Genomic DNA, 25,317 nt, shown 5'->3' with positions numbered 1-25,317 from the left:
TTATTACTCCATTGAGAACTCACTGTGGACCATGCACTTGCTGGGAGACTGGTAGATGCTAAATCTTTACTATTATTCAGTGAGGTAAGTACTAATTCTTATTATTTTGTCTATAGAAAGATGAAGCACAGCCCAGGTAGTTGGTAGTGCATGCCTGAATCCCAGCACGTGGGAGGCAGAGGTAGGAAGATCTCTGTGTGTTCGAGGCCAACTTTGTACAATGTGAGTTTCAAGATAGCCAGAGTTGTTACACAGAGAAACCCTGTCTCAAAAAAACAGAGAGGGAGGGAATGAAGGAGGGAAGGGAGGTAGGTAGGTAGGGAGGAAGGGAGGGAGAGAGAGAGAGAGATGATGCCCCCATTGTGTTCACATTTTTCCTAAAGAAATGTGGGCAGTAACCCTAATACACAAACCACACAAAGACAAAGACTCAACAAAAAAAGAGAATAATAGACCAATTTCCCCTTATAAGCATAGATGAAAAAATACTCAACACAATACTTACAAACTGAATCCAAGATCCCAACAAAAAGATCATCTACCATGATCAAGTGGGCTTCACCCCAGAGATGCAGGGATTGTTTACCATATAAAAATCTGTCAATGTAATATAGCATATAAACAGACTGAAAGAAAAAGAAAACATGGTCATCTCATTACATGCTGAAAAAGTCTTTGACAATCCAATACCCCTTCATGATAAAAGAAAGTCTTGGAGATATCAGGGATACAAGGAATATACCTAAATACAATAAAGGCAATATAGTGCAAGCCAACAGCCAACATCAAATTAAATAGAGAGAAACTCAAAGGGATTCCACTAAAATCAGGAACAAGATAAGGCTGTCCACTCTTTCCATATCTATTCAGTATAGCTCTGGAAGCTCTAGCTAGAGCAATAAGACAACTAAATGAGATCAAGGGGATACAAATTGGAAAGGAAGAAGCCAAAGTATCATTATTTGCAGATAATATGATAGTATAGATAAGCAAACTCAAAAATTCTACCAGGGAACTCCTGCATCTGATAAACCCTTTCGTTAATTTGGTTGGTTTTAGGTTTACTTCAAAAAATCACTAGCCCTCCTATATATAAATGATAAACAGGCTGAGAAAGAAATCAAGGAAAGAATACACTTCATAATAGCTAAAAATAATGCAAAATATCTTGGTGTAACTCTAACCAAACAACTGAGAGACATGTATGACAAGAACTTCAAATCATTGAAGAAAGAAATTGAGTAAGATATCAGAAGATGGAAAGATTTCCCATACTCATGGATCAGTAGGATTAACGTAGTAAAAATGGCCATCTTTCCAAAAGCAGTCTATAGATTCAATGCAATCCCCATTAAAATCCCAACACAATTATTTATATTGAAAAAAATATTCAACTTCATATGGAAGAACAAAAAACCCAGTATAGCCAAAACAGTACTCTACAGTAAAAGAACTTCTGGAGGTATCACCACCACTAATCTCAAGCTGTATTACAAGAGCTATAGTAATAAAAAAAAGAGCTATAGTAATAAAAAACCACATGGTATTGGCATAAAAACAGACATACTGATCAATGGAATTGAACTGAAGTCCCAAACATAAATCCACACTCCTATGGACACCCGATTTTCAATAAAGAAGCCAGAAAAATACAATGAAAAAAAACATCTTCAACAAATGGTGCTGTTCTAACTATATGCTGGCATATAGAAGAATGCAAACTGATCCATATATGTCACCCTGAACAAAACTCACGTTCAAGTGGATCAAAGACCTCAACATAAATCCAGTTACACTGAAGCTGATAGAAGCAAAATTGGGAAATAGCCTTGAATACATTGGAACAGGAGATGACTTCCTGAATATAACACCAATAGCACAGACACTAAGATTGACAATAAATAAATTGGCCCTTAGGAAACTGAGACGCTTCTGTAAGGTAATGGACATTGTCAATAAGAGAAATTGGCAGCCTACAGAATGGGAAAGGATCTTCACCATCCCCACATCTGACAGAGGACTGATCTACAAAATACATAAAGAACTTAAGAAACTAGACATCAAAACACAAAATAAAAAAAAATTGGTACAGATCTAAACAGAATTCTCAACAGAAGAATCTCAAATGGCCAAAAAGACTTAAGGAATTGCTCAATGTCCTTATCCATCAGGGAAATACAAATCAAAATGACTCAGAGATTCAACCTTATATTTGTCAGAATGGCTAAGATCAAAACCACAAGTGACAGCTCATGCTGGAGAGGATGTGGAATAAGAGGAACACTTCTCTGCTGCTGGTGGAAATAAAAACTCATATAGCCACCTTGGAAATCAATACAGCAGTTTCTCAGAAAACAGGGAATCAATTCACCACAAGACCCAACTATACCAATCTTGGACATATATTCAAAGGATGCTCCATGTTACCACAAGGATATTTGCTCACGCATGTTCATAGCAGTTTTACTCATAATACTCAGAACCTGGAAACAACCTAAATGTCCCTTAACTGAAGAATAAATGAAGAAAATGTGGTACATCACACAATGGAGTATTACTCAACTGCTAAAAACAATGGGATCATGAAATTTGAAGGCAAATGGATAGAATTTTAAAAAAATCATCCTGAGTGAGGTAACCCAGACACAGAAAGACAAACATGGCATGTACTCACTCATAAGTGGTTCTTAGCTTTGAAATAAAGGATAACTATGCTACAGTCCATAGACCAAGAGACTAGGTTGTAACATGAGGGGGCTGGCTTATTGGGGTTTCTGTCCTGCCTGGTACCACACAGCCAGCAAGCCCCAAAGAAAATCACAGAGATCTCTATAAGTTATAAAGCTGATTGGCCCATTAGATCAGGCTACTTATTAGCTCTTGTAGCTTACATTAACCCATTATTCTGATCTATGTTAGCCATGTGGCTCAGTATCTACTTTAGTGAGGCAGATCACATTCTGCTGCTTTGGTGGTCTGGGCAGGAGTGAGAGGAATCAACTTCCTCCTTCCCAGAATTCTCCTATTCTGATTGCATCATTTCTACTTCCTGTCTGGTTTTCCCGTCTATACTTCCTGCCTGGCCAATCAGCATTTATTTAAAACATGATTGACAGATTACAAACAATTCTCCCGTACCACTAGGTAACAAGGAGGGTTCAAGGGGGATGCCTGGATTTCCCTGGGAAGGGGAAATGAAAGAGATTTCATGAGGGTACTGCAGGTGGGTGGGGATGGGATCATGTGTGATCAGGTTGGGGGGGCATGGAGGGGGAGAGCACTGAAAGAGACTACTGGAAAGGGGAGTCTTTTGGGGTCAGGTAAAAACCTGGCTCAATGGGAATCTCCTAGGAATCTACAAGGATGACCTCAGCTAAGACTCCTAGCAGTGAGGGATATATAGACTGAACTGATTATCTCTTGTGGTCAGGCAATACTTCCAGTGGAGGGATTGAGACACCAACCCAGCAGCATAAACATTGACATAAAGACTGTCCTGCCCATGGGATATGCTGGGGGTAAGGGTGGCTTAGAGACAGAGAGAGTGGCCAGCCAACAACTAGTCTAGCTTAAAACTCATGCCAGGAGAGTTACGCCCACTTCTGACACTATCTGGAGCATCAGGACTCAGAAGCTGGATGGCCCAGATACCTAGGATGGAACCAAACACTCCTGGAGGGAATATGTCAATATAACGATGCCTAGTGATATTCTGCTATACTCATAGATTGGTGCCTAGCCTGATAGCAATCAGAGAGGTTTCATCCAGCAACTGATGGAAACAGATGCAGAAAATCACAATCAAACCTTAGGCTGAACTCAGGGAATGCTTTAGATGAGAGGGAGGAAGGATTGTAGGAACCAGGGGTCAAGGACATCAGCCTTAATACAAGGGGAGGTGCTTAATCTTACTATGATTGCTATGCCATGTCTTGTTGATATCAATGGGAGGCCTGCCATTTTCTGAGTAGGAAAGGAGGAGGCATGGATGGGGGTGTGTGGAAGGGAGGCGGGGTAGGACACAGGAGGAGAGGAGCAAGTGAAAACTGTGGTCAGTAAGTAAAATAAATAAATAATAATAGTAAACAAGAGATGTGGGTAGGAGGTGGTTTTGTGCAAAGCAAGTTCATAAGAGAGGGTCAGCTACAATCTCTTCAAATGCAGTTCACTGTGAACTACATCCAAATCGTACATTTGGGGGCCAAGAATTTTTCAAACTCTATATAACTTGTACACAGATGTATCTATGTTTTTTCTGAACAATAACGTTTTCCATTTGTATCGACACAAACAACTTGGTAATATTAAAAAATCTGAACTAGAGATGTCATAGGACAAGGGAGGGAGACGAAACATCCATTTGAAAATCTAAAAGAAATCTCATGTTCGTTATTACTCAGAAATACTGTTTCTCATGAAAGAATAAGACAACAATATTCCCAAATATTTGAGGAACAACACAACATAAATGGCACTGAGACATTTTAAAGAAAATAGCTTCATTAATAAATTTCTATAGTGAACAGAAAGGGTTGTAGTGGTGGTGGTAGTGTGTACTGCATTTTGATTATGAAAGTGTACTTTATTCTCTAGTTTCTTTTTTTTTGCTATTATTATTATTTTTTTTTATTCTCTAGTTTCTTGATTAAAGACCGAGTCTCAGGTAGCCCAGGGTGGCCTCAAACTTGGCATACAGCTGAAGAATATAAGGCATACAGCCTTGAATTTGGGGCCCTCTTGTGTTGGGGGCCAATTTGTTGTTCATTGGTTCCTGACCACACAGCTAGCTTAGACCCGAAATAATCACACAGAAACTCTATTAATTAAATCACTCTTGCACCCTCCCAAGTGCTGGGATTACAGCTTGCACCACCATGCTCAATTGTACTCTACATTATAACAGCTGTATAGTACTATAGCTGTCAGAACTTTCCAGAAAAGATAACTCATGGGATGGACTAAAATAAAGACAGAAACCACCCGAGATTTCCAGGAACTGGCTTAAGTAAATGTGAGGGCTGAGATTTGTAGAGCTATCAACAGGCAAGAACTTCTGACAAGAGCTGATGTTGCAGTTTTAACTCCAAGGGAGGGTGGCCTGGAAGCAGATGGCCTTCCTTGGGTACCTCTTAGCCAACACTTGAGGTTGTAAATGAATTCAGTGAGGAGATTTTGGTGAGAAAGCTACACTCCTTAAAGATTATTGGTTTACCATCACAACAAGTATGTGGAATGATGCTAGGAATTATGCCTGGACCAAGCTAGAATGCGTAACTGAAACAGTTTGGATGGGCATAATGATGCATGCCTGGAATTTCAGGTGTCGGAAGGCTGAAGTGGAGGGACTGCAAATTCTAGGCCAGACTGAGTTACATATTGAGACCCCTGACTCAAGAAAAGAGAAGAGAAACAAGGCGGAAAGGAGATTAAATGAAGATAAGCACATATCGGAAGCTGTTGCCTTGAAATTTAATTTTATTTAACTTATTAAAGAAACAAGTGGCGAGTGGAAACTTTCTCTTGATTTTACAGACATGGTCAAAAAGAAGGTACTTCAGGAACCCCTGAGGCGGATGAATCAAAGCTTTCTTGAGCAGCAGCCTGGATGACAGAGAAGCTCCAGTGAGGAAGCTAATATAAAAATAACTCTAGCTTCCTGCTGGGGCCACAGTGGGGTGCTTGTGGGGCAAGCCAACTTTCAGGATGAATGGGCTGCTGTGGAATGCTATTTCTAGTCATCAAGCAAGTTTGGCATCTTCTTCCAGCATCCTGGTAACTCAAAGGGAACCTGAGATGATCTAAAGAATCCCATAGGAAGCAAATCATTCAAAACATAACACAAAGCTGAGGTATAAAAGGGAATATTTGTATTTAAAAAAAAACATCTTTGAACGCCACCCACATCTCATTTGCAAGGTATTTTCAGGAAATACTCCCATTGCCTGTGCTTACTCTTGCTTTTTTTTTTTTTAACCTTCCACTGAACTCCAGGGAGGATGCTTGTGGAATTAGTAGTACCACCATCACCACAAAAAGAAGAAAGGCCATCTCTACCTTAGGATAATAGCCTCAACTATGCTCTTTTCTTTTTCCATCAAGCAGGACTTCCTGAATGGTCCACTTAAACTTGGCAAGGCCATTGCAATGGAGAGATGGGCACAACTGAGCCAGAGGTATTCCTGTCAGTCAGCATTCTGAGTGGAGCTGACGTACATGCAGGAAGCCTCACACACCCCACTTGTTATTTATTCATTAGTTCATTATGTTCAATATTCACGTCAGATCTTCACAAACAGTTAGCATGAAGTAAACAGCATTTACAGCAGCACACAGTTTGCAAGTCAACACACTAACAGCAGGAAGAAAGGGACCAACAGACTTGAAGAAGGCCAGAGGAGAAGGACTAGTAAAATAAATCCCGCGTGCCCATATGTGCACGCGTGCCCACACCTGACTGCACTTTAATTCATAGAAAACTAAACATGCCCTCTTTTAAAAGCAGGTTATTTACAAGTAGCTGCAAAACGCAAAAACACAATAGCAGTCACACTGGAGATTTTCCGCGAATCCACCTTGAGTTCTTGTTTGAAAATTCTGAAATAGACCTTTTATCTATTAGAGAAAATAACTTTGGAACGTTTGTCAACTTTTGGTTCATAATATTTTTACAAAAAGCCACAGTTCATGCTTTTTTTGTTTTAAAGGTGAACTGGTGAAGCACCCTGTAGAAGACACGAATGGATTCTTCATTCACTGTTTACTGTGGATTGGAAAGACAATGGCAGTTGCAGAGAGTTCTAACACTCTTCTTATTCCTTTATACAAGTAGTAAGTAACACGTGAAGAGAAGTCTGGAAACACAAGCCACACACAAGTCACCAGGTAACAGTGCTGAAAAGTACAAGGTCTACAACAGTAGTAACGGACACTGAAAACATTCCAAATACTTTTTAGCCTCAGGAATTTTTCAATACTACTTATAGGAAAAGACAACCAATTGCCAGAACTAGGAGGAAGTTACAGCACTTGAGGTTTGAGGCAATTTCTTGTTCCGACCTGTAGCTTGAGGTGCTGTTCTAGAATCCTTACTTTAACTTGAAAGATACTCAGGAATGAACCGACAAATTGAAAGCAATGTCCACATGACAACCACTGAGGATACAAAATCACATCCTAAACTTGTCCAGCACAAATTTATTTTCAGGATCCTAAACTGCTAGGCAAAGAGATTCAGGTCAGCTTCAAGCCCTCAAAGCCACAGAATTTCCACCTCTTCTCTAGGCTGGCTCCAACTCCGGTCATTTCCTGTCTGAAGGTATGCCCAAGTCTAGTCATGAGACATTCCACGTCACTGGTGCAGATCTGTGGGACAGAGAAGACACCCTCAAATCAGAACCAGCTTTGCATCCCTGGTCATCTGCTGATGTGTGTGGGTGCTGAGGGCGGTGGCAGGGGAATCTACCTGACCTTGTGCATTTGTGTGTTTTTAGAGTGGTTTTGGACACCAGTGTTCATCTGCCAGGACCACCACATGGAACTGTTTTTGACAAGAGCTGGTGGCAGTTGTATGGAGAAGTTTAGTTTGGGCATGTGGCCAACGAAATGAGGGCAGCCCAGTGCTGTGGATGCACGTCTAGACCCACTGAAGCTACAAAGTCTTTTTGGAGGGGACAGAGGCAGAAATGCCTGTCAGCGGAGTAGAATCTTCCACATACACATCATCCCACAAAGGAAGAGTAATAGGAGTGAAGAATGCTCTCTCTTGCTACTCTGACACATCATTTCTTTCTTTTCCCCAATGCACGCTTTCTCTCTCTCTCTCTCTCTCTCTCTCTCTCTCTCTCTCTCTCTCACACACACACACACACACACACACACACACACACACCCCTCCCTCCATACAAAAGCAAGTCTGTGGACTCTTTAAGGGCTTCTCTTCTGGTAGTCATTTTTAAAAATCGTAACAACCTTCCTAATTGTGAGCTTGGCACAGGGCTTGGCTGATGACCACCTGGAGTTACTGCAACACAGAACTTAGGTACCCTTCAAAGCCCTGTCTGGGAGGTCTTGACATTATTCTGGCAGAAAGCTGCTAGGGCATAGTCGGGCCCAGGCTAGGAGTGAAGCTGTGGCCTTCTCCCAGCAATGCTTCTGCTTAACTAGATCCACTTAAGTGAAAGAAGCACATTGAAGGACACCGCAGAGTAGAACTCCCGTTTCAAAACATGTGACTAGATAATGGATCTAGCTATGTACATATAGATACAGTATAGCTATGGAAAAGGGTCTGAAATTACAGAATAAACCACTAACAGTGGTTATCCCTGAATTGAAACTATAGAAAATGTTACTTTTTCTTCACTGTGTTTTTATATTGCTTTCATTCAAAAACAATGTATATTATTTTTAAACATTAAAAACCTGAGATAAGTTTTATTGACATATAGCTCAATATCCTGCTGCTGTAACTGATCACACATGCCTGATACTGCTGTTTCAGTATCCTTTTAACTGCCAATCGGGTATATGGATACCAACTAGAATTACTTCCTAGAGGGAAATAAGGAGGTAATGCAGTCTAGAACTAACACAAAGGTCATAGAGGAAAGTGTATCACTGAAGTTAGAATATGCTTAGAGCAATTAGGTTCCCAAATGGTCAGTGCCTTTGCTAAGAGGACAAAGGTTTCTCTGATTTAACATTTTAGACAACATAATGTTAGGCACCTACACTGAATGGCACTTCCCAGGAGGCCCAGTTTGGTGACAGTCTACAGGGAAGCTTAATTAAATGCTACTTTTGAAAAAAAACATATTGTGAGCTTATTTGTTTGAAGGAAGAGTTGAGAGTCTACCCCTGCTGCTATGAAGTCCCCTTGACTTTCAAGGGAATTAACACTTGCCCTCACTTCACATGATCCGTGAGATCCTCCGTTGTGGATAACATGCAGATAAATGGCCCACAGATCAGTTATGAGCAGATACCCAATCGGCATTCCAGAAGCCCTCAGCATATTGTTCCATCAGTTTTGAACTTTTCTCAACTGTTTCAGATCAGATAATGGCAGCAGTGATGGTGGGAGGGGTAGCTGGAGTAAGATTTACAATTTTATAAATCAAAATTTGCTGATGGCTAGAGGTCCAGAACAATTGTCCAATGGCTAAGAGAGAAAGTAGTGGTTAATTTGCTGGCTATTCGGTAGCGTGCATGGAAATAAAGAACAGCCAGAAATTCTAAAATATATGTTAGGAGTAGGCTAGCCAGTTAATTCTAGTTGCATGGGATTTCCTTGGTCTTGGCACCAAAAGTTTCAAGTCTCAGGAAATGTCTCAGCTTTAGCAAAGTAGAACTGAAAGCCACTATTTCTAAGAGGGATGTCAGACAATGAATCACAATAAGACAAAGAAAGGGGAACTTGCTTAGAGTGTAATATGGATTGCTAATGTTTGAACGGAGTAAGGTCACCTACACAGAAAGAACTCTTCATCCTTCTGTCTCCATTTGAGTCCTCCACATACCTTACTATCAAGACGGTGCAAGTAGGAACAGATGTATTCAATGCTTGCTCCAAATGGGTGAACATGAAGGAATGTGGAGATGATCCCTGTAGAGACAAAGCCCAGAGGTTACATTACAGCATGAAATTCCTTGAGATTCCACAGTGAATGAATGCATACAGACAAAATGTACATATGCACACTATCCATACACTGGGCAGTATTTTATGTTTGCATATATTTTATTTATTTAATCTTTATAACAACCCTGTGGCATAGGTACTGCCAACTCCCACTTCACAGATTTCAGCACCAAGACAAAGTTTCAGCATACAGCTGACAAGTGGTAGAGTAGGCATGTGAACTCCGTGGTTCTTACCACTCATTGCCTTTCACTGTGCTGTGTCACACAGTGAAGCTGGCATGTGAGGCCACTCCCAGCACTTGTCATCACTGAAAACAATTTGAATTCTAGAATTTAGATGACTTTAGATGATGATGGGTGTGTTAGCAGTCATTAAATACGACTTCATGCTCTTAGGAATTAAGACTGTCTCATGGGAAACACATATCACGTACTTTGCTCTATTAATCTAGCTCCTCTCACAGAAGAATCTGCTGATTGCATGGGGCCTTATTTTGTGAGTTGCTCTATCAAGAAAGGCACCCATTTTCTTCCCGCTGACATGAGTGGTCACTGCCATTGTTTGCTGAGGGTCCCAGATGTGTTCCTCTAACAGAGTTCTCCCAGCAGCCTCCAGCTCTCAGAAATGCCTGGGGGATTTCAATTCAGCCTGATTCTGGGGTGAGAGGCAGCTGCAACCAGTGTCTTCATTCTCATGGATGTCACGTTAATTGTTCTAACACTTAACTGGCAACAACTGAAAAAATTGTTCAAAAATTGTATAGATGCAGCTTTAAATGCTTGTGAATTCACTTCCTTTTATCAGATCTTCTAGAATTGAGCTTAAAAACTGCCAGGAAATAGGAGCGGGCATTGACTTGGTTTAGAAAGTGCAACTTTTCTGTCCTTTCAGAGGCTGACATAGTACAAGTTTAAATTATAGCTTGAAATTCAATTATTTTTCATGAAAACCTTTCAAATATTAGATGGCGAAGGGTGGGCTGGGAAAATCTGGGAGGAATCGGGGTGAGACACAAAATCTGTTCAAAAGGGATATTATTACTTTTATCATTACTTTATTCTTAAATGACCAGGTAAATTGAATTTCTAAGCTCCAATTTGAGTTGAAAACTTCATTTCTGAAGAAAAAAAGTCCATATTCAAAGAAAGCCTAAATGTCATAGCTAAGCAAAAGTATTAAATGCTAAGAAATAAGTTCAGAGGTTTAAAAACACTAATAAGGTTTTTGTGAGCTAACACTCAAAGAACTTATTTTAAAAAGCAGATTTTTCTATCAGCACGGCTACATTCTTTAAAAAGTCAAGCAAGAGGCAGTCACTTGAAGGAATCTTTTTTTCTTCTCTCTTGGGCTATCCATTTACAGAGAAGACCCTCTCTCCCCAGTACCTCTCTGTTACCATGACAATTAGTTAAAAACTTTTAAGCTGGAAAATGTTAAAAACTTGTCATTCTTTTTAAAGTCTTGATGGCAGATCCCCCATGTGCATCTTTATTAACTTATCAAAACCTTCTATCAGAGTATAACACCCACTACCAAAGAAGACAGGTATCCCTTCAAAATATCCAGAAGCCAGTCAGCATGGAGGGTTTTGGACATGGCTCACTTCCTAAAAATAAGCTTGGATTAACCAACCCTTGCTAAAGGACCAAATAATTTGAACCCCAATTTTCCATTAGCTCCCAAATCTAACATGAAGTCAACAAGCATTTGTGATTAGTACTGCAAGTGTTGGCTGCTTTCCTTGTAGCTGACTACTGTCCTGTGGGAAGTGATCTGGGATAGGTATCATGTTAGTACTCAGAACTGTCCTTCGAGGTAAGTAATAGCTTGTTCAGGTTGAAGATGGAGGAGCTGAATCTTAGCAAAGAGATATAGGTATCAAGATGGGCAACTATGGCTGCCCAGTTCTTTAACTGTACAATTTGGAATTTCTAAGATAGTAAGAGCAATTATAGCATACCAGAGTCTAACACATTATTGACAGTTTCCTGACTCATTTGTCAATATGATATAATGACAAAATTAATAGTTTCTCCCCAGTTTTTGGTACACAAATCCTTTAAAAAACTCATTTAATTGCACATTTATTTATTCATTTATTTATTTAATAGTTTACTCATTGTGTGTATGTGGGCTGAACCACAGTATGTAAGTGGAGGCCACAAACAACTTGCAAGAGTCACTTCTCTCTTTCTATCCTGTAAATCCCTGGGAGTAAATTCAGGTGGTAAAGCTTGGCAGGAGGTTCCCTTACCTACCAAGTCACCTTGCTGACCTCAGTGTAATTTGTTTTCTGAGATTGGCCTTGAATTTGCAATCCCCCTGACTCTGCCTTCTGAGTGCTGAGATTACAGCGTATGCCGCTAGCCTGGTTACTTGAGATAGTAGTGGTGGCCGGAAGCCCTTTACATGTGTCATGGTGGGGACTGGCCAACACAACAGTTAGGCTAAGATGTAACAAGAGTATGGAGTTTTTAGGTTCCCCACTCCCAAGTCACACATACATAATGAAACCTCCATAAAGACATGATGGAAATCAGAGAGCCTTCCAAATGTGGCACACGTAAACGTGCTGAGAAGGTAGCATAGCAAGCTCAGAAAGGGTTCAGAAGCTTGACTCTTTTCCCCTTAGTTTCTTAGTCAATGTATCTCTTCCAACTCTCCATTCCTGGGTTTCACTCTCTACACCAGTGGTTCTCAATATTCCCAGCGCTGCGACCCTTTAATATAGATCCTCATGTTGTGGCCACCCTCAATCACAAAATTATTTTTGCTGTTATTTCTTTTCCTTTTTTTTTTTTGAGGCAGGGTTTCTCTGTGTAGCCCTGACAGCTGGCTGTTCTGGAACTCACTCTGTAGACCAGGCTGGCCTCGAACACACAAAGATCCACCTGCCTCTGCCTCCTGAGTGCTGGGATTAAAGGCATGTGTCACCACCACCTAGCTCATTGCTTTTTCATAGCTGTAATTTTGCTACTGTTATGAATCATAATATAAATATGTGTTTTCCAATTCAACCCCCAAAGGATTGAGGCTCACAGGTGCGAACTATGCTCTCCTACATGCTGGCAATAGTTAAGCCACGCACTTCCTGGGAGTTCTAGCTGTTCAAACAAGTTATAGAATTTGGCTGGTGGGGTGCTGGGAAGGTTCTGACTTTGTAACCAGAAAGGACTGAGCATGTAACTTGTGGTCTGGATTAGAGCGATGCCCAAAAGCTCATGTGATAAAGGGCATGTCTCCATCATGTGGCACTACAGGGAGGTGGTGCCTACTGGGACACTCTTAAGAGGTGGAGCCTAGTGGGACACCCTTGCAAGCATGCTTTTTGAAAGGGCCATGGGTTCTTAGTGCTTCCCTCCCTCTTGTCTCTCATATGTCCTGGCCATGAGATAAATAATTTTGCTTCATGTTTGGATTATGATGTGCTGCCTAAATACAGGCCCCAGAGCACCAATAGCGCCAACCAATAATGCAGTGAAACTCTGAAACTGTCTACCCAAATAAGCCTTCTCTTTTATAAAGGAAAGTTGACCAATACATTTGGGATCTGATGTTTGAGCCTGGTATCTAAAGTGAGGGCTGATATGGGAGACTGGGTCTTTAAACCTGTGGAATGGAATAGTTGTATCAGAACTGAATAAAGCGGTCAGATCCATACTTGGTGTTGGAGAGCTGGAAAAGCAGTATTGGAAAGAGTATAGGCTGTGTCAAGAAGTAAAAACAAATATCCCTCATAAATAAAAATGGCTCAGTCAATAGCACAAAAATTGAAAGGCAGACACTTGCTACAGAGGCTCATCTAGAAAAGCTTTCAGCAGTGTCTATACTAGCCTGCTGAATGAATGGGAAATGGGCCTGTCTCCTTGTAGAGACAATGTGCTTCTCCAGTTGGCCCACTCTTAGTATAATGCTGCCATCAACACGCTTGGCATGACAGTGGCAACAAGGAGCCAGAAGTGCCTTGGAGCTGTTCTTAGAATTTTTAGGAAAATTTTCCTTGATCTTTCCCTAAAACCTTTAGAACTCTGTGTTCTTGCACCATCCTACTTCATACTACTTGGCAGACACATTAATCTTAAATAACCCCCTTCTGTCTTTCTCTGTGCCTTATTTGTGTGTGTGTGTGTGTGTGTGTGTGTGTGTGTGTGTGTGTTGGCATCCTTACCCACTAGCAGTGCTTCACGTTCAGATTTAACAGGAGTGCCAACCAACGTCTTCTCAAGAGGTACGTCACTTTCCTGGCTTGATGCACACAGTTTAGAACCACAGCTTTCCTGCAGGAACAACATGCTTTCTGGGTCAGTTCACCTTATTTGGCCAAAGAGTTGGTTTCAATTAATTGCGCAACAGATAACTTTTATTGAAAGATGAGATGCATTCACACTATGTTGTCCAGTCTGTTCTGAAACTCTCAGACATAAGTGATCCTTCCACCTCAGCTCTCTGAGTAGCTAGAATGACAGGTGTATTCCACTGTGCCCAGTAATAGGGCCACAGAACAACACAGTATCATCAAAACAACATAGTCTAATTTGAATTACTGAAAATTCAAATTATAAAAACACCAGATAACCCAAATTACCCTTTCAAAACATTTATTTGGTGTGTGTGTGTGTATGTGTGTGTGTGTGTGTGTGTGTGTATACCATGGTACACCTGTGGAGGTCAAAAGAAAGCTTGTTGATTCTCTCCTTTTACCATGTAGGTCCTGGGAACTGAACGCAGTTCTTCAGGCTTGGCAGCAAGTATCATTACCAGCTGAGCCATCTCACTGGTTTCAAAGCACCTTTATATGATTTCAAAATGCAGAAAGATGTAAATATTTATTTTGACCAGTGTGTTCTCCTGGCTTCATCATTCTTAGCTCTATACAAGTAACCTTGGGAAGGAGACTCAACAACTTTGTGTTTTACATACTAGATATTGTTAAGCATGTATCACCTCCATCATACAGAAAAGGATAAATTGGATAAGTTTGCTCTGATTGTATAGTTAGGAAATGGAAATGGGAGAGTTAGCATTTCATATCAGGTTATATTCTTTCATAGCCTCCTCTTTCTCCACGTTCGATCCATACTCTGAAAGGCCCACATCTGCTTAGAAAATCTGTGATGTGTCCAATCTATTCTGGTATCTGTAGGCTTTGGACTAGAAATTAGAACCTTTATTTATAGACTAGAGACTGTTTCTCTTCTCTGTTATCACTTAAAATATTTTTGCCTTTATAGTCAGAGATGTCCATGAATAAAAGTATCAATTGTCAGTTGCCTTTTTTGTTGTGGAAACTTTCTCTGAGGGTAGCAGTTTGGTTTTGTGAAACACTCAGTTAAAACCCATACCCAGCAGGTAATGAATCTGAAAAGTGTCCCTATACTGCTTATGGATCTTTCTATCTTTGGGTGTAGAAAAAAATACCTTTCTATACTGCACAGATGAAGTAAGGGCGTTCAGAGGAAGGAAAGAAAGAAATTCCTGCATCAATCTCACTGTTTTGGTCTTGTACTGCTGTAAAAGAAAATGCTGGGGGAACGCTGGGCAGGGGTGGGGGCCATCATGCTTGATTCGGACACTCCGGCACTCCTTCCCTTCCACAAGCTCTCAGCAGGGGCTGCACTGCTGTGTTCTTTAAAGGTGTCTTCAAAGCTTGCTATATACCGCCTCGGGATGAAGTGAATGGTCTATGAATGCTGCGAGACATCTGTTTTATGCCACATCTGGTTGGAAGCACTGGTTTATTCTGAAGGCAGGGGCTCTCATCTGCTTTTAAGGCCCTGGCAACCTTAAGTGAGTCAGGAAGCCATTTCTTAAGTGTGGACACTTAACAGATTGAGTTTGATTTAAAATATTGAGATTTTCTAAGAAGTTTTAACCATCTTGAATGGCTAAGTTCAGGTCCTCAACTGAACCTGATTTCAAACTTATCATGCTGGCATTTAACAAATTAGAAGGGATATCAGAAGATGTTGATTTCTTTGAAATTCACTAGCAGATTCGAAGAGGTCATTCTTTCCACCAGTATAAGAGAAATAAGTCACACCGTTACATTGCAAAAACAAATAGCTCATACTGCGGCTTACTGTCAGGAAACCCAAAGAAAAGCAGCAAACAGAGCCCTCATCACTAAAACTTACTGCTTGTCTTTAATCTGAAATTATTTTTGTAGTCCAATGTGATAGTCTTTTGCTTCCTGTTTCAGGTTGAAATATTTGGCCACAAAGCAGCTTCACAGAAAACATCACTTTGTAATGATCTGTCACGAATTCTTCTAACAGAAGCTTTGCATGAATCACAGAAGAAAATCTGACCCATTGTTTCCTGATTATCAGCTGGCTCTCTCTCATCTTTTTAACTGTTATTTTGTGGTATATTCAGTTCAAGATGAGAAACACTTGTAGTTAAGCACAATATGACCAGTTTCTTCTGTGCCAACTGACCTCCTGTTTCTTTAGACAAAATTCCCCACAAAGCGGAAAGGAGCCTATACTAAAAATGTGCTTAAATCAATTTGAAATGGCAATCTAAAGAGGAATGGGAAGCATGATAGCAGCGGCGTAGCCCCTTGTCTATCGAGGGTCTTCTGGCTGCACAGTGCATTTTATACAGGAAGAGAAATAGAGCTATGTTGCAGCTCTGGGACAATTTAGAAAGCCTGATAGCATGAGCAAAGTCCTGATAGCGCAGCAGCTTTGGCATTTTTCAATTAAATGCTTGATAAATGAATTTCTCTGGGATTGTGCTCATTTCTTTAATAGCACCCAGAAAAGTAGAAAGGGAGTTGATTTTATGATGGGGAAGGATTAAAAGCATATTGCAAATGGCCTCTGAAAAGAAAACATTTTCAATCATTTGTTTCAACTACACCAAGGTTGCCAGTTCCTAATGGCTCTCTGGGGCACATCCCCATGCTGGTAAACACACCTGGGGCCTGTATGTGCTCCGTCTTCCTGCGCTGAGCAGGGAAGACCAACAGCAGAGCTCTTGTGGAACTGTACCATTGCTGATGTTGGACCTTGGTCCAAGCCCTATGTTTTCTTTTCCTTCTCAAATATCCACAGCAGGGAGTTCTGGTTAATGAGTCATTTGTTTTCTACTGCATAACGTCAGCTGAGCACTGAGCAATGAGACTGGAGAGATAAGACACACAGACATCGGGAGACTTTACACATCATAAAAAGACACATCTGACTCTTGGTTCTGATGCACAGAAGGATCCAAATGTTCAAAAGTCTCTCCTAGGTGTTTTACCCACGTTCTTTATGCAGCAGACCCTCACTTGATTGCTTCACCTTCCTTTCTTTGCTGCTATTATCTGGTTTTAGAAAACTGTGTCTCCTTGTTTCTTTACAGGGCCTCCCCCATTTTGGTATTGGCTATTTTGTTTGTTTGAAACAGGGCCTCATGTACCCCAAGCTGGCTCCTAGCTCGCTATGTAGGTGAGGATGACACTGAACTGATTCCCCTGCCTCCATGTCTTACGCTTTGGGATTCAGGTGTGTCCCATCAAGCCTGACTTGGTGTTGGCTGTTCCGCTGAGCAGTGGCAGCTCACAGTCACGTAGAGTGGGGGGAAAGAAGGGTCAATGCTCTAGCTGTGTTTCTGCTTTAATGAAATGTTCAGTTAAAGGTGTGCTCATCTGGGAAGATGGAACTTCAAAGGAGGAATTGCCTCTATGGGACTGCCCTGTAGGAAAAATTGTAGGGCACTTTTTCCTGATTAGTGATTGATTGATGGAAGGGGGCCCAGCACACTGAGGGTGGTGCCTACCTTTGGGCAGGTGATCCTAATGTTGTATTAAAGGCAAACTGAGTTAGCCAGGAGGAGCAAGTCAGGAAGCGTCATTTCCCTATGGTCTCCTAACTAGAACCCTTTAGAAATGCTAAGTACTTAAAAGCAGAAACCTTGATAGAAGAATTACCACAGAGAGGGACTTTTAATTCCCAACCAACAGTATTTACGGAAACTTCTAGGGCATTTTCATTATCACTGAAAGGGGGTCAGGGGAGAGAGAAAGATTGATGTAGGTCTCACGTACCTGGTCTTGAAGATTTTCCAACATTTTTTCCACCTGGAACTTGTCATCTTTGATTTTGTCAAGTTCAGCTTCTTTCTTTTTGTATTCCTCTTGGACTTGGAGCAGATGCTTCATGAGGGATTACAGGTAATGACGTCACTCACTTAGGCTACACTTGATGCACACTCCCTGGCTGAGGTTAGGTGTCAGGTAGACCAGCCCACTTCCCCCTCTACAAGCAGTACTTTTTCCGTGTAGAGAAAAAGAATCTTGGGAAAATCAAGATACTTTTCTCTCTTTAAAAATCTGGTTCTTATATATTTCTTCTGAACGTGTTCGTATTTTTCAAGGACCATAGAAACTAATAAACACAATTGCTTAGCTTCTTCTGTGTCTTGGCCACAGGTAAGCAGAGCATGTTCCCTGTACAAACTGCATTTTAATTATTGCGGAAAACATTTTTTTTTGTGATGTCATTTGGTATGCCAACTTTGATTTGTATAGGTAAGACAGTCATGAGTCCAAATTTCACATGTCAGTTTCCATACTAGTAGCCAAGGAACTGGATTTATTGTTATCAGTAATGGCAACAAATACTATTTATTGAATTCCCAGTATGAACTAAGTAAGCATTGTGCTAAGTGACTCATGTGCATTAATTCATGTGACCTTTCCTAAGGCCATTGGCAGATAGAAAGTAGTGGAAGTAGATTTAAAGTCAGGCCAGGCAACCCTGACACTCCTTTACTTAGGCAAAATCTATATTTACTATAAATCTTTTGAGATAGAATGGGAAAATGCTGTTCATTGGCTACAGTACTATTTTCCCAATGGAAGAAATCAAAATGAATGAAATTAATTTTTAGGAGGCAGAGACTTCTTGCTGAGATCTTTGCATGTAAGCGACAGAACTGTTCTTATTTGTAATGGTTTCAAAAGCAACATAAGAAGAGAGAAACAATGATAAAAATGTTTAAGGTCTTATTTTAGACTTGCAAAAGACCATCAGCTAAAAACCAAGGTACAATGGATGTTGTCAAAGCCTTCTGAAGGGCAGCTACAGGGACACAGTTTTCGGTAGAAAGATTCCTGATAAAATTTATGTATCCTAATTAAACTCTGTGTTGACAATAAAAGGAAGGTAAGCATTACTTCCCATATTTTGCTAATGGGAAAGGTGAAATATTAATGTGATAATACTTGTCACACAGGACGACAATGGTGACAGAAGTAATAACACAGGGATGCTAGTGCCAGAAGAGACTCCCCATTCGTCATTTATAATTTCCCACCAGCAATTAGCTTGCCCTAGATAACTTCCAGGCACAGAGTTGAAATGTATTGCACAATTTAAAATGTACGGAAGATGGTTGGTAGACTGTCAAGACAGAATGTGATCATACCCTTTCTCAGAAGCACCAGTCCTTCTCTATAGTCAAAGGTGTTGATAGATTTGAAATTGGAGGCTCACTGTGGTGATGGCCACAACAAACATCGAGATACTGACCACAAGGTTATTATTAACAAGCTTTCATTTGAATGTAGTTTCCACTGGATTTAATTATTTATATTTCTTTTTATTCAAATGACTCTTTAGTGCTCATTCTATTTATTTATTTGTTTTTTTTTTTTACATCCTGACTGCCATTTTATTTTTTATTACACATGAACCCATGGAGGCCAAAAGAGGCCATCAGATACCAGGAAGCTGACCAGCGTGGATGGTTAGTTGACCAGAGTGGGTGATGGGAACCAAATAACTGATACTCTGCAAGAGCAGCAAGTGCTCTTAATCGTGGAGTCTTGTCTCTGGCCCTCTACCTTAACTTTTGTACTTGGGATTATGTGCTTGTAAACTCACATAAATTAGTGTGAAAATAAAATAAAAATCAAACCGGTATTATAATCCCAAAGCACTGATACTTACTACAAGGTCCCCATTTCCATGGAAATCAAGAGTGAGATGTTTGTTGTTTTTTCTAAAAGACTATATATTTTTCTGTTTTAATACTTACTGATCAGCATTTTATCATATGTAAGTAACTGATATTTTTCATAAAGACCCCCGGCACTATCTATAGCCTGAAGTAATTTCATATCTTTTTGCAAACAAAGAGCTGATGCTATCCTTCTAGACGGTGCAGGAAAACCAACTGCCCATACCTGTTGCATTCCTTGCAGGGCCTGCTGCAGGAGCTTCAGCTGCTGCTCCTTATTTGGGTCATCTTCCCGCTGGGCTTTGCCTTGCTCTTGCTTGAGCAGTTCCACCTCATTCCGGTAGGCATCTAGCTGCCAACGGAGGCTGTCATTTTCCTCCTTCAGAGCTTCGGCCTGTGTGACTAAGGCTAAACAGTTAATGGAAAAGGGAAAATGTTAAACCTTGTGTCTAGATGTTTTGTGGTCCATCTGAGTGCTATGAAAACTTGGTACTTTTAATTAACGTGTAGACAAAGCTGCTTCATAAGGAATTTTAGGTCAAGTTTAGTTGTTCATGGTAGTGAAAGATGGACACAAAAAGCAAGACGGTCTTGCTTTCACAAATTTAACAGGATTTCAATACACAACTATTTTCATTGTGGTTCACATTCTCCAAACCAAAGGTAACTATTTGCAAGTACCACCCATTACTTTCACTGAAATGGAGCAAGTGATAAGAGCACTGTAGCGACCAAATACAGGACTGGTTGCCTTGAACAGATAATTGCCTACACAAAAACTTTGATGAAAGAGAAACACTGTAAATAAAACCCTAGATTCACTAATATCATAGAAGAGAAGTAAGTACATGAACTAAGATGACATTTCCACATTCTGTATATGAAGACACCTCCCCTGCATCTTGACAGTGAGTAAGAAGCTGGACAAACCCAAACCAAACAACTCTTTTTGGTTCTTTTGTTTGTTTAATACAGGGTCTTTCATCATAGCCCAGACTGGCCCAGAACTTGCTACATAGACCAGGCTGGCCAGTAGCCTTGGCTGGCCTGGAGCTATATAGACCAGGTTAGCCTTGAAAACATAGAGGGGCCTGTCTCTGCCTCCCAAGGGCTGCGATTAAAGGCGTGCGCTGCCAAGACTGTCTTAACAACTCTTCTTATTGTCTTCAGAGAACTGATATTATTCAATAAATTAACTCTTCAAACTAGAGAGAAACATTGAACACAACAAATCAAATCGTATAGAACTGCAAAGCCATGAGCAGAAACCCTCATGGGAACCAGCACTAGGGTAGAGAAACAAACTGAATTACTGAAGGTTAGTATGGACAAGCCAGTAAGTTAAAAGCTACACAAGTGTGTATTGGGTACACTTTCGTGAGTTTCCCCTCCAGGCGCTCTACCAGGTCCTCATAGTGAATAGCAGAGAAAAACCTTTCTGCGTCACAGCAGGGAAGGAACAGTTTTAAAGTTTGAAATGCCAGAACATTCTATTTTTAACTAGACCTATCCCCAAGAAAAACTATGATCAGAACCTTTGACAGTTTTAAAAGAGCAGTGTTGAATTGAAGAAAGAGAGCTACTTAACTACAGATTAGCAGTTCCCAATCTATGGGTCATGATCCCACAGGGGTCACATATCAGACATCCTGCATATCAGATACTTACAGTACAATTCATAACAGTAGCAAAATTACAGTATGAAGTAGCAATGAAAATACTGTTATGGTAGGGAGTCACCACAACATGAGGAACTGTGTTAAAGGATCACAGCATTAGGAAGGTTGAGAACCACTGCTCTAGACCCTTACAGACATCTTGTTCCAGTTAAGGGCATAGGAACAAATTTGAGAAGCACTGGTGAATTTCACTGTCCATGGGCACAGGGTTACCAAAGGACTGAGACTTAGGGCTGTGATGCATTTCAGTGGTAGAGGGCTTACTTAGCATTCAAGAAGCCGTGGGTTCAATCCCCAGTGCCACATATAACTTGGTATTGTAGCATACAGTTCTAATCCCAGCACCCAAGAGGTGGAGGCAGGGGGATTAGAACTTTGAGTAGACCTAGCCAGCCAGGGTTACATAAGATTCCACTAGCTAAGTGGTGAGTACATTTCAGCATATGAATTTTGGTCTACACAAGCATTGAGGTGACAACAAAAGCAGGAAAAAAAAATGACTAAAAGAAAATAATAGGATATCTAGCAAGCTGGTACAAACACAGATAGTGTAAGCATTCACAATTGGCAAAGTCAAAAGAGAAGAGAAAAAGCAACATTTGAAACAACCATGACTAAACATTTCCCCAAACTTGTGTCACACATGAAACTACATACAGATCCATGAAGTTCGTAGAGCATTAATGATAAATGCCCTCAAATCTACTCAAAGTTCAGCAAATCAAAATAAAAAATTATTTAAAGAGGCCAGAACAAAGCTGTAGAGAGGAGTAAACAAAAAACATTACATAGGACTTCTCAGAACTATACAAGTCAAGAGAATGAAGGAAAATATTTTAGCAAAAAAAAATGTTACCAGTGAAGAATTTTTTGCCCTGTGAAAATTATGTTCGAATGGAATTAAGAATAAATAAAGATTTCCTCAGCTAAATAAAAACTGAGGGTGAGTTTTGACAGAAAATCTACCCTGAAAGAAATATTAAAGAAGCTGTTCGAAGCAACAAAAATGACATAGTTCAGGAATTCAGATCTACGCACAGGAAAGTAGAACATAAAAGATGAGTTTGTGATAACGAAATAAAACCTTTTATGTTTTCTTATTAAGCGGTTTACAGTATAAAGTTCAAAATTGTGGCAGTAACAGTGCACACACTTATGGATGCTTCTGTACATGTGAGATGAACAACAGCAACGATGCATGGGATGAGAGAAGAATTGGAAATATTTTGTTATTGTAGGATACTTGCATAATCTCAAACCATATAGAAAATGTATAACTGATATACCGAGGAAAGAGAAAAAATAATAGGAAATGCTTAAAACCATATGAAGAAGAAAAAGTATGGAGGACAAATTAGGAGGAGGGAACAAGGACACTCCAAAGAAAACGTCAGCAAATATAGTAGGCATTTAGCCAATCATACCGATAATCACTTCAAATGTCATTGCTCTAAATACACCAGTCAAGAAACAGATTGTCACTACAGTAAATCAAAAAAAGTTCCTAGCCATGCATGACTGTACACATCTACATTCTCAGGACTCATGAGGCAGGAGGATGGCTTCAAGTTGAGGTCAGTTTGGTCTACATAGCAATTTATTTTTAATGAGTGGTCCATATCCCAATTTAATTGACAAGGTAAGCACTTTATAGAATACTTTCTAAGAATCCACACTGTATTCAGGACTTGGCCTTATTTAACCCCACACTGTAAATAAATAAAAAGTATAGAATAGCCATACATGTAAACTAAACCGATGATGTACTTAGTGTGCCTGCAAGCCATTTGTGGTTGAAATACAATCACCAAAAGTATTAGCCACACAACTTACTCGTATATAGAGCAAGCCACTTAGTAATTGTGATACATATATGAAACTTCATTATTTATGAGTTTGTGCAAAATTTCAAGGATAAACTTATAAAGTCTATGTGCAATAATTAGAGGATTTTTCATTACTCCAACAAACATTTATTGAGTACTCTCTGTATTCCAGGCTCATGACTATGGTAAAAATAGGTGATTCTATTAACCTCTACTGTTTTCCTACTACATAAAAGGAAACATTTTCCTTTTTTATGGTGTTAGGGAACAGACCTAGGACCATGTATTTGTTAGGCTAGAGTTTCACCACTGAGCTATATTCCCATTCTACCGCTTACAAATGCCTATAAAACATAAAATCTGGAAAAGGAGATAGCAAGTTGGAACCAAACTAAAAAACTGTACATTAAGAGTATAATTAGGTTAAAAGCCAACTCGACAAAGATGTGGATTTTTTTTTCAGTTATCTATGGGAAAGTATTTTTGCTTGGTAGAAAGTAAAAGAAAAATAATAAAATCAAATAATTAAAATTATCTAGTATAATAAATGATGAAAGAATCTAGATTTCAAAGAAAAGCTTTTGAGACCCGGAAGTATGTGGCAGTCAAGATCAGTTCAGCAGCCCCTGTAAAGGCAATGCTTGAAGCTAGGAGAGTGGAGGTGAAGATGCGAAGTAGATGGCAGGTGGTTTGAGAAGTCATGGACATAGAGTGCTCATTTTGGAAAACTACAGCCCAGAAGAGTGACTGTGTGGGCTGCAAATGGCAGAATTTAATGTCTGTCCTGTTGGATTTTGCTCCTTTTGGTCATATCTCTCCTTTCTGCTCTTAGTAGAAATAGCATCTTCCTGTAGACTGGTTGCTCTCATGAAGTCACAAGAGAAGAAAGGCATAATTCACACATTCCTCTCTCTGCTTCCTGTTTACCATGACATGAACAGCTCAGCTATGCCTTCTTTGTCATGATGAACCCAAACCTCCAAAAACTTGAGCAAAACGCAATCTCTACCGCACTAAAAGATGAGTTATATATAGAGAAAAACGTATTGTTTTCACACAGAATCTCAGGAAGTCTGGAATGGCCTCATTATGTAATCACCTATGCTCTTGAACTCGTTTCTCTTGCCCCTCCTCCCAAATGCTGAAATTAGAGGCATATTATACCATTTCTGGATTTAAAGAGAACTTTATCCTGAGACTAAGACACATCTCATTCCTAAAAGGAATCTGCCTTTAGGGAGAACTGAGTTTAATTAAATGTCTTGAGCCTAGGAGTATTCCTAAAGTTATTAGGCTACTATGGTCATACTGTCTACCAAAAGCAGAGGGTGGCACTGTAATAGAAAGAATTTCTCAGTGTCCACATTTGTTTTCAATGCATGGTGATGTAATTATCTTGATATAGTAGTTTTAGAGCTCACATTTCAATTAATCAATTACAAAAGCCCTTTCTGAGGGCACATTCATTTTTGTGTGTGATTTTTCTAAATGATTTTAATTACTTCTGTATCCACACAGATTTTATGTCTTTGAAGAGAAAGTCATTATGCAGAGATCTGCATTTCTAGATTTCTAAATATTATTTATCCATTATTATGCCATCCCACAGGGGCATGAGATACTTTTCATCGGGCATTCACAGCACCAGAGAAATATGATACAAGTGATTCATGTATGAACACGAACAAAATGCTATAGGAAAAGGGACATAAACCACCTGTTAATAATGCTTCCTTTTAACAGAGGAAGCAATATTTGGTTTGTTTGCTGATTCAGCACCTAGGACAGCACCTCAAGCTCATAGCATCCTCCTCATAGGCATACAGGTTCCTCTCTAAATCGGGATTCCTATGGATGGACAGTTGTTTCTACTGTGGTTTGAATGTCATTTGGTGATCTACATGGCTCAAAACAAAATAGCAACATTCCATCTTCCTCCTTTTGTTTCTTCACATACTACAGTCCTACAGGCCAGTGTAGGCTCACGTGTCACATGGAGGTGCACAACTAAGGGAAAGGCAGATCCAGGACAATTCTTAGAGGCATAATCTCAATTTTAAATGTGGAAAAAAATTCCCTTTAAGAAAATGAGGAGGAGCCGGGCAGTGGTGGTGTACGCCTTTAATCCCAGCACTAGGGAGGCAGAGGCAGGTGGATCTCTGTGAGTTCGATACCAGCCTGGTCTACAAAGGGAGTTCCAGGACAGGCTCCAAAGCTA

General features: G+C 40.1%; 1 protein-coding gene across 2 annotated transcripts in view; it reads right to left on the bottom strand.

Annotated features, from left to right (window-relative positions):
- Nucleotides 1-5,457: 5,457 nt before the first annotated feature.
- The window catches only part of Enox2 (ecto-NOX disulfide-thiol exchanger 2), a 266,870-nt gene continuing 247,010 nt past the window's right edge, over nt 5,458-25,317 (bottom strand). The window contains exons 10-14 of one of the 2 annotated variants that reach the window (XM_005369525.2): nt 19,821-20,002; nt 17,679-17,786; nt 13,812-13,920; nt 9,519-9,604; nt 5,458-7,362 (exon numbers count right to left, since the gene is read on the bottom strand). In XM_005369525.2, the coding sequence (XP_005369582.1) occupies nt 7,231-7,362; nt 9,519-9,604; nt 13,812-13,920; nt 17,679-17,786; nt 19,821-20,002 (617 nt within the window). In that variant the 3' untranslated portion in view covers nt 5,458-7,230. The remainder of the gene's footprint in view (nt 7,363-9,518; nt 9,605-13,811; nt 13,921-17,678; nt 17,787-19,820; nt 20,003-25,317) is intronic. The other variant, XM_026777255.1, reaches the window with a different exon arrangement.

Source organism: Microtus ochrogaster, unplaced genomic scaffold (assembly GCF_000317375.1).
Source record: "Microtus ochrogaster isolate Prairie Vole_2 unplaced genomic scaffold, MicOch1.0 UNK50, whole genome shotgun sequence".
Taxonomy (NCBI): Eukaryota; Metazoa; Chordata; class Mammalia; order Rodentia; family Cricetidae; genus Microtus; species Microtus ochrogaster.
Note: the sequence above shows the minus strand (reverse complement) of the source record. Positions and strands in the feature narration are given on the sequence as shown.